At 39.2% G+C, this 10,392-nt stretch overlaps 2 protein-coding genes across 4 annotated transcripts in view; both read left to right on the top strand.

The window, feature by feature from the left end:
* The window catches only part of LOC107081937 (chromosome unknown open reading frame, human C19orf47), an 11,682-nt gene extending 8,097 nt beyond the window's left edge, over positions 1-3,585 (top strand). Inside the window, exons 5-8 of one of the 3 annotated variants that reach the window (XM_015370316.1) lie at positions 220-348; positions 426-569; positions 1,535-1,608; positions 1,683-3,584. In XM_015370316.1, the coding sequence (XP_015225802.1) occupies positions 220-348; positions 426-569; positions 1,535-1,608; positions 1,683-2,225 (890 nt within the window). In that variant the 3' untranslated portion in view covers positions 2,226-3,584. Of the gene's footprint in view, positions 1-219; positions 349-425; positions 570-1,534; positions 1,609-1,682 lie in introns of all 3 variants that reach the window. The other 2 variants (XM_015370317.1, XM_015370315.1) reach the window with 2 other exon arrangements.
* A 5,208-nt stretch (positions 3,586-8,793) lies between these two features.
* Positions 8,794-9,663, top strand: ttc9b (tetratricopeptide repeat domain 9B). The gene has a single exon (XM_015370259.1). It carries the CDS (start codon positions 9,040-9,042, stop codon positions 9,595-9,597), a length of 558 nt encoding a protein of 185 aa, XP_015225745.1. The 5' UTR covers positions 8,794-9,039; the 3' UTR covers positions 9,598-9,663.
* The last annotated feature ends 729 nt before the right edge of the window (positions 9,664-10,392 follow it).

Raw genomic sequence — 10,392 nt, forward strand, 5'->3', positions numbered from 1 at the left:
AATTATTTCTAAGAGCATTAAATTTGAGTTATTCAATCCTATATAAACCCTGTATATTTTTTGTGCCAAAAAATGTTAATGCCCCACGACTTAAAAAGGTGAAAATTAGCACAAATAGTAATTAATTACTCTTGTTTTATGGTTAATGTATCCCTAAATGACTTCCTGCTCCTGACCTTTTCCACAGCTATAATAACTTGATAAATTGTCTGTGTACAGCTGCCACCCGTATGATTGCCAACGCTTTGAGTCATGACTCCCCTCCTCCCACTCCGGTGCGTCGACCCATTGACAATCGGCTCTCTGTCACGGTGTCCAACTCCCAAGCAAACAAGAACAACAAACCAGGTAAAATTTGCTCAGCTCTACTTTTCGTCTTCTCTGATGTTTGTTTTTCAACGTTTAATCTCTGCGTCTATTTTCAGTCGTAAGCCAACCAGCCGACGAAGGGAAGTCTGCAGCAAAGCGCCGACGCGTCACAGCAGAGATGGAAGGCAAGTACATCATCAACATGCCAAAGGGCACCACGCCTCGTACACGTCGAATCCTTGCCCAGCAGGCCAAGAAAGGTAGGGCTGACCCTGTGGTCTCGCCGACAGAATGGCTAACACCAGACTTCAACAAAACCAGTCATCACAGTATACCCCCTAAACTTAACCAAAGCTTCTACTGACCCTCTTTTTTTTTTTTTCAATTCAGTCACCATCTTCACTAATGATACTAACCAACTGATTCTATTTCCTTCCTACTTAATTTCTGCGGTGTAACACAATTTCTGGAAAAGGCATATCTTCTTGCTTTGCTTGAATGTTGAACAAATGTTTAAAGGGGTCATAGAATATTATATAGCGCATTTGGTGGGCCACCTGTGTGGTTTGTAGAGTCCATCTAATGCTACCACCAGAGTGAAAGCACCAACAATATTCTAAAGTGAGCAAAGCATCAGCCAGAAAGCTGGACTGAGAAGTTGTCTGTGGTTCCAACCTGCAGAACCACTTAATTATTGAGGACATCTTGCTAATTGCCAATAATTTCCACTTGTTTTCTGTTCCATTTAGACAACACCGTGTGGAATTGTCAGTGTTGCTTCCTTAGTGGACACTTTGATTTCACAGAAGTTTGATTTGATTGCGGATGTATCGTGTTGTTTGTGTTCCCTTTATTTTTTTGAGCAATTTATATATACATTTAGTATATTTTGCTAATTAGAATTCAATGATACTTGTGAGCATTTCATAAGGAAAGCTTAAAGTGATAAAACGCAGGCTAATGTGAGGTGTTTTTTTGTATCTGATTATTTTTAGACTCATTTACAAAAACATCAGAAATATAAATTTCTTATATTTACAAGCAACTAATAAGTTCTGTCATCCACTGAACACAAGGGTCTAAACTAGGGCCAATACATAAACTAAGGATTAATACATAAAATTGTCTTTATTTTATATAACTAAGAAAAATCAGAACCTCCAATCAGTAACTATTTCCAAAGACTTTTTGCGTTCTTCTAAAAGTATTTCTTCTGCTAAAACAGGTTTGAAGCGTACCTCAGTCTTTGAAAGACTTGGAGCTGAATCAATGGCAGATACAACAACCAGCAACAGCAAGGTGAGTGTTCACTATGATTCCAGCTTCATCCTGCCTGAAATAAAGCCTCCCCATCTAAACTTATGTTCTTGCAGCCCACTGGGGTATTCAGCCGCCTTGACGGGGCAAATGAAGGCGAAGAAATGCCAAAGCCAGCAAAATTGGATGAAAATATGGAAGAAGAGGATGCAGAGAGTGATGGAGAAGGCTCCGTCCTACAGTATGCCGGTGTCCTTAAGGGACCATCTCTATTGAAGAAAGCTCCAGCCCCAAAACCACCTCCTACCACCCTGCGTCGCCTTGGTGGAAAATTTAAGCTTCCTCCCTCTGATCCTCCCACATCCTCCTCTACCTCCTCCCCAAATGGCCTCCTGCCTGCCAAAATTAGTGTGCTTCAGAGACTGGGCAAGCCCCCCGCCGCAAGCACGGCTACGACGCCAACATCGGCCGACACGCAGGACAACAGAGTGACAAGCACCAGGTCCAGAGCGATGGAAAAAGCCACTACAGCCAGTTCAAAGGTCAGCAGCAGCAGCAATGGCTCCGGGGTTGGGGGTGGAGGTGGAGACTCCGTGGGGGCCAAGATGGACGTCAAAGCTGTCAGTGTATTCAAAAGACTGGGAAACAAGAAGCCCTAACATCCATTCAGACTCTCACCCTACACACAATATAGAATTCAATCATATTCTTTTCCTCCATCAGGATGGCAAGTTGGTGTTATCATTATTAGAAGTATTTTATTTTATTTTTTACTTTTTCTGTTGCTGCCATTAATGAGTCACTTTTATTTAATGTTGGTATTTTTTATTTAAAAGCTTTAGTGATGCTGTTTCATGCTGCTCAGACTCAAGGCTTTGGTATCGTGTCATATCGGCCAATTTGTGTATTTTAAAAGCAATGAGCATTAGCTGAGGTGCGGTTCTGATTGGCCTTGTTTACTTTATATACAAGTGCATCTTAATGAGTTGGAATCTAATTTTGGTCATTTGGTTCAAAAAGTGAAACTTGTATAGATTAATTCCGCACATATTTTCCTCTATTATATCTGTTATTTTTGGTGCTTAGAAGTTATATAACTAATAATACAATAACACAGTTTCTCCAAAAATGTGAACATAAATTAACACAAATTTAATTATATATTTAGTAAATGCTATACAGCTGAAATGAATGCCCCTATACTGCACCGTATCGTCACTCACCGCTTCGTTAGGCCGTCTTATACATTACATTCACTTGATTGCTTCTGTGTTGACCACTGAAGCTCTGCCTCAGCTGCTGTCAGCGCCTTATCAATCTCTTATGCTACGTTCAGACTGCAAACACTGGAAGCGGCACAAAAGCTGCTGCTTCATTTTTTAAGCTTGTACACTTAAGATCTGATGCACCTCAAGAATATCTTTGACGCTCCTGAAGCGCATTCATTAAAGTGTCTCCAGATGCGTCTGATGCTTCTGCTGCTCCTATGTTCAATAGCAGAGAGCAGCTTTGCTGTATTTGCTTTTATAAGTGTGTAAGAAGTAGTTTTAAATATTTTTTTTAGTGAGAAAGTCCACCTGAGAACCTCCTCTGTGCAATCAGTCATCAAAATTACAATCCTGCCTTTAAATATTAACTCGCTGTCTGAGCCGCTCAGATAGCCATACACTGTTGCGGCCCTGTCACTGGAAATCCCCTTCCACTGCTGTTCGTGGTGGCCGGAAGGCATTTTTAATGTATGTAATCCAAACTGCAGGCACCAGAATAATAAAAGCGAACATATTTTACTGGCAGGATTAAACTGTTTCAGGGGAGTGATCATAGCGATCTGCATCAGCAGTGCTGTGTCTGTCTCCCTGCCAGCTCCCAGATCAGCTTCTCTGATCGGTTGATGCGACGCGTCAAGAACCAAAAGTTTAATTTTTCCTACTCCAGCAGCTGCTGCTTGAGTAGCGCATCCCGTGGCTCAGAAGACTCGTCAAGATGCACTGCGCCTGCTGCTTGAAATGCGCTGCAGGACCTTTTGATGCGTGTCAACCATAGACTTTACATGTAAACTAGCTGCCTCTACTGCGTGCAGTGTGAACGTAGCATTACAAACTTTGAATTGGACTTTCCCCCACTATCCTTTGATAACTGCAGGTATCCATACGTTCTCCTTCCACTCATCACCACATTAATTACTTGGATGCAGCTCTCTGACCTTTAGCAATGATCTTCTGTATAGAAGGTTCAAACACTGTCTTGTAGTTAACTATTAGGATAAGTTCACATGGTTGTCTTGACCCATGCAGATAAACATAACTATCTTTTTTAATTACCAGTCAAATTTTTATACAAAGTACATTTTTGCTTTCCATTAGCTGTGAGTAAAAAATATACCACTTTTGAACGAATCTGTTTCACTTTTTGAATTGATTTCCTGGAATAAATAAAGTCTTCAGTGATATTCTAGTCATTTGAAATGCTCCTGTATAAGAACCCAACTGCTTTTGCACTCAATTTATGAACTTCTCCTAAAGTAGTTAAATAAATCCCCTTAGATTATCAGCCTGCAGTTGAAAACAATCCAAGTAATTATGTTATTGCTTGATCTGAACCTGAAAAATCCTGCTGTATCATGTTTGTCATCAAAGGCTTCAGTATGTACTGTATGTTTTTCAGCTGTTAAAAAAAAAAAAAAAAAAAGGTAAACATGTTGATCAAACCTCATTGGACCCTTGAGACAAGGAAAGCAACATATCTTTGCTTAATCACTCCGTTAAATGATAGTAGCACCTTTAACTTTTTGACCACAAATAGTTTTCTAGAACCTTCTTGATATTTCTACTTGGAAACTTGTGTAGAACCTCATAGGTGACATCAGTTCACTGTAGATACTTCACCTCAGCCCACTCAGAGAGCATCTAAACCTGCAGTTGGTTTCACTGGAAATATATAGAAATGTTTTTTATGCTTTAAAGAAAAGCAAAGATCCAAACATCAGCAGTGATGACTTTCTTTTAAGATACTGAGGAGGGGAGAATTATGGATCTGAACAACATATGATTAAAATGTGAGTTGTTATGCAGGATCATATAATAGCAATGTCTACACCCCTTTCCTATAAGAACACTGAGCACCTGATTTGTCAATAAACCTTTCCAACCTCCTTCCTGCTCCCAGTGAATACAACCATGTGGAAACATGACTTTTATTGAAACAACTTCCTGCCACCTGTGATGTTTTTGGTCATGACAAAGAACTCTGAAGCCATGAAAGAAGCATTTTCAGATGAAAACATCTTTTGTGGAAAATGTCTTCCATGGAGACTGATATTGTTACTGGCCCATTTTAACCATGATTTGAATTCATGGCTTAACATGAACCTGCCTGTGTTTACACACGTCTACTAAGGCAGGACTTGCAATGTTGCTGCTTCCAGGTTAGACTTGCCATTGCGTGTACATTGCATATGCACATTTTGGGGCCGGAGCAAGGCTGTCTTAATGCTTTCAGAAACGTATTAATCATTTAATATATCGGTTTATATAAAACAACCAGTTTACCAAATAATGAAATAACTAAATGATCTAAAAATAAAACCACAGTGGTGATACCCAAAATACACCCCCATTTTTTGATTAAAATGCTGAACCCTCCTAGGCTGCTCACCCCGCTGCTGAATGAGGTGATCAAATTTAGCTTTTTGAAGCGACCATCTTATTCTGTAAGGCACCAAAGAGACTGAGACGCAGTGAAATATGCAGCATATTTTGTTTTAGCTCACCGTGAATACAAATATAATACAAACATAAAAACGATTTATCATGTAATGGTTGACTAAATAGTTGGATTTAGGTATTACTTTGAAAAAGGCTAGCTTTTCAGCAGTGGCTTTACTCAAGCTTTTGTTAAAGATACAAGTATGTCTATATAACCACAAACATTAGTTTTTTTTATATTTCTGCTCTTAGTTTATTAAAATATAAGGCTGCTCACAGGTTACATTACTAAATAATTGACTTGTACTGGATACATATTTATTTGTAAATGAGACATCTTGCATGAACACAGTATTTGCTGTTTTAATGCTATTTTATATCTGCTGAGCCATTTAGAAGTTGAATATGTAGTAAAAAAAAAAATTACATTACCTCCTGTAAATAATGGTTTCAGGTTCACCTCAGTTCACCCCAATCAGAAAGAATCTAAACATGCCGTTGGTTTCACTGTAAATATATAGAAATGTTTTTTATGCTTTAAAGAAAAAGAGAAGAATAAAAACATCAGAAGTGATGAATTTCTTTTAAGATATTGAGGGCAAAAAAGAATCTTGGATCTGAACAAAATATGATTGAAGTAAGTAAGGTTCTTCTTACTTTCAGGAAGAGTAAGGAGCAACCAGGGAGCATTCTGAGGCTAAGGGTCTTGTTCATGGAACCTAGGTGATAATCTAGTTTTGCCAATCACTGATATGATGCATCAAAAAGGAAAGTTCTAAGCCTACTCTTAAAAATAGACAGGGTGTCTACTACAATTAAAATGGGCCAATCTCCAGCATCTATAAACAGAGATGTCGATGGCAGCAGTACAGCTGATATTTCAATCCAAGATGGAGTCACAGTGGAACAGGGACTGATCGTATTAAGCTACTATGATGAGAAAAAGCAGAGAGAATATAAAGTTATGTGATGAACTTCAAATACTGCAGAATGAGAGAACAGAGAGAGTGAAGCAGGATGAGAAGAAGTGATCCAGCAACCCAAACATATTGTAGCATAAATATAGACAATAGCCCAGGATGACTGAATATTTTGGATGAGGTATGAGAAAGGTTGAGCCAAGAAAAAAACTTCATTAGGGACTGAAATTCTTTCCCCGCTGGATCAGGTTGTTAATGCTCTACCTCCACCTACCTCTACTCACCCAGCAACTGAGCAAACATCGCTCTGTTTTTAACTTTGAGCTTCATCAAAGAGAAAACTTTGAAGCCTTACAAGTAGACAGTGTCTGCCTTATGGATTGAGACTGGTACTTGGTTCCACAGGAGAGGAGCCTGATCACTAAAAGATCTGCCTCCCATTCTACATTTACAGAATTCCAGGAACCATCAGTAAACCTGCAGAATGAGAGTGAAGTGCTCTGTTTGGAACATAAGGAATAATCAGATCTCTTATAAAAGATGGTTATTTAAGGCTTTTTATGTGAGGAGGAGGATTTCTGTTTCAACAGACAACAAGACAACAATCCCAAGCACAACAGTTAGCAAGCCCTATCTTGATCCCAAAACAGATTGTAAAGGAGAGGTGTGAAATCCAAACGAATCTGTCTGATGGACAAAAACAAAGAAATGCAGAACAATTATTGGATGTAGTTCAATCATCCTGGGCTGGATAAACTGTTATTGAGCGCTAGAAGTTGGACGCCATCCAACACCAATATGTCGTAGTGCAATGTTATACAACTTATTATTAGCCCACTATTCACAGGTAAGCCTTGCCCCATGGCATTTTCTTGGGTTACACAGTGGATTTTTTTTTTTTGCTGCTGTTTTTTAAATAGTTTTTTGATTTCCTGTATTATAACCGGTTTTATACATTTTTCTTTATTCATATTTTTAAACAACTTTATGCAACATATTTCTATGTTACATTTTAAAGACTGTTAACTACAAGGAAACAATAGCAATAATAATGAAGAAATTAAGGAATATGTGATCAGTTGTATTATCTTCCTGAACTTACTTCATAGTCTTATTCAATTGAAATAAAATTACTTTATTACCTAACATAACCTAACAAATTAAACAAGATTAAAAAATTTAATACTGGAACAAAATGATCCAATATAAGAAATATCAGACACAGGAAGAAACCCTGAACATGGCCTCAAATAGGGGAAAGGAAGCAAGCAAGACATCAAAACACAAATAAAGATATATAACTCACAGAGAAAGAGAAACAGTGTGTAACATTTATGGAGACATTTGTTAGGTTTATTCTTTATACATCATGTGCATTGTTACTTTGTTAGCCAGATTAGACAGAGTAGAAGGCCTTCCTTCTCATGGTGGATGTCACTGTGTGTACGGAGCCCAACTAATCAGGACAGCCTTCATGTCTTTAAAAATACACAGGATATGGGCAGATCTTGGAGCCCGACTGATAAAGGAGAGCTATGTGTAATCCTTAGGTAAAGTGGCAAGATGCATGAATTTCAAGGCATGGATGGCGTGTCAGTTTCTGATACGGACAATTAAGCATCCACCTGATGCAACACATAGACTCATGAGGTATAAGAAGGTGGAGATGACCTTGTTCGGGGCTCAATCTTTGCTCAATCGTTGCTAGATGCTTTCTGACGTTTTTTGAGCCCACAGCTGTGCCAACCCTAAGCAATTTCTCTGTCCTGTAACGACCTGACCTGGAATAAACGCTGTTACTTTTTTACTCCTGTTTTATAGTCCTTTGTTATATGGTTTTACCCAGTTTGAGGTAAGAGTAGTAACTTGCTCCCAGGTAAAGAACCGGTAGGGAAGTTCCGAGGCGCAGCCGCTATCAGGGGGACCTAAATTACATATTTAACACATTGAAAAAAATAACTAAAAGCTGCAAAGGTCTATTATTAAAAACACAGCTGTTCAGACTTTATCCAGCCTTTGATAAATAAAAGGGCATTAGAATAGGGCCAATATCCAATATATGTAAGAACGATAGATAGATAGATAGATAGATAGATAGATAGATAGATAGATAGATAGATAGATAGATAGATAGATAGATAGATAGATAGATAGATCTCTGTGTGTGTAATTTACTCTATGCCCACCTGAGGTCGCTGTCTTTCTCTCATATCGCATGTAGCCTCATGTTTTTTTGTACCTGCTCTCGAAAACGTTATCAGATGAAATCATCAACTACTTCTTGTTATAGTGGCAAATAAGTAAAACCTGGATTTTACTGAATTCTGAAATCTTAAAAAACCTGAATTTTATATGTTTCATCATTAAATGAATGATAAGACCTAATTATAAGTATACAGCAATGCAATATTGCCTCACTGTAAGAAAATGTTATTAACAAAGATCTGATTCTTTTTGTAGAAAAGAAAATAAGTGATTTTGATGAATACCATGTGTTTGCTCACTTTACGTAAAATATTCCGCAGCAACGTCTCACGACTTATTTTTCTCCCATGAAGCCGTGCGGTAGGGGCTTCTCGTGTGCGCGCGCGCGCTGTCCGTGGTGCTGAAGCTGCGCGTGCCAACCACAGGAGCATCCTTCCGCGAGATCAGAAGGAGGAATTCAGTTTTCGACGGTTGTACCGTTTAGGGATGTTTCCTCATGCTTCCTCTGGGTGTTTTTAAAGCTTTAATTCTTTGAACAACAAGTAAAATTCCACAGACGTGTCTGGAGACCTTTTATTTCCTTTTTATCGACGCTTCCTTACAGTTTGGTGCCGCCGCCTGCCTCCGCCGATACCGCATCCTTTATGCACAGCACGCTGCTCCGGTCCTCCCAGACGAAACACACAGAGCACAATGGTCCGCTCCAGCTGCATTCACTGAGGGACATGGAAGCTAAACAACACCCGATAAAAAGCCTAAAGAGCTTCCCGGAGACTGGCGGCCGCAGCCTCTCAGCGGCTGCCGGTGGAGGGGGAGGAGGAGACGGAGGGTTTCGAGCCGGCTCTGCCGAAATGGAGATGGAGCTCAAGATCCAGAAAGCTATCGACTTCAAGACAGAGGGTCATCGCTGCTATAAGGAGAAGAAATTCCGGGAGGCGATAGGCAAGTACCACCGCGCTCTGCTCCAGCTCAAAGGCGTTCATGTTGTTGACGGGACGACGAGCTCCGAGGTCAGCCTGCTGAGTCAAGCTGCGGCCAAGCTGACCGAGGAGCAGCGGAGAGCCGTGGAGAGCACCGAGATCGAGTGCTACGACAGCCTGACAGGTGAGCGATGGGTCCTGCTGACACTACAGTTCACAGAAAGCTGGCTTATTTCTGCACAGATGGAGGAAAAACAACCTATTGTTTATTTCCAGGAATGAACAAAGTGTACCGATTTTAAGGAAGATAGCAGCTTCAGCAACCTGTGCGCCAATTTCCCAAATAAATCCGTTTTTCACCAATTAATCATCAGTGAAATGTATCCTGTAAACCCGTCACACCTTATGATAGTCAATATTTTTAAGCAACAAGTTATATCTGCTTTTGACAACTTTAGCACACACTGTCCTATAAGATCCAGCATGCTGAGAGTTAAACAGATTTAATAAATGTTGTCCTTTTCACGTTGTGAGAAAATATTTATTTTGTTTCTAACGTGCAGTTAAAACCAGATAATTAGGTGGATTATATGATAAGATAACATCCTTTTAGATACTGAATTAAGTGAAAATATTTCCTTTTTCAGGATTGTCAGGATTATTGAAATTATAAAATTATTTATAAAATAACAGAATTACAAGAAATAGAGTTTATAGCAAGGATTTTTGAAACTTTTTGACATTTTCCATAGTAAGTGGTTGAATTGCTTGTTAAACTCGGCAAGTTCGCAAATATTCTTCCATGAGATATTATGGAAGAATAAATGCAAACAATAGTTTAGAGGGATTCTGACCTATCCCTCCTGACACTGCCTCGCTCTGCAGTGCCTATTAATTTCCTTTTGCCTTTCATTCTGTTTTTAACTCGTTTTGGTGATATGCATGGGTTCCTGTTTACTTAGTACAGGCGTCTGCAACCTTTAAAACCCAAATAGGCATTTTTTACTTCTGTCCATTAAATAAAACTCAGTTAGAGCTGCAAACATGAGCTTGAAAAAAAAAAGATAACTTATATAT

This window comes from Cyprinodon variegatus, unplaced genomic scaffold (genome assembly GCF_000732505.1).
Source record: "Cyprinodon variegatus isolate N-32 unplaced genomic scaffold, C_variegatus-1.0 Scaffold44, whole genome shotgun sequence".
Taxonomy (NCBI): domain Eukaryota; kingdom Metazoa; phylum Chordata; class Actinopteri; order Cyprinodontiformes; family Cyprinodontidae; genus Cyprinodon; species Cyprinodon variegatus.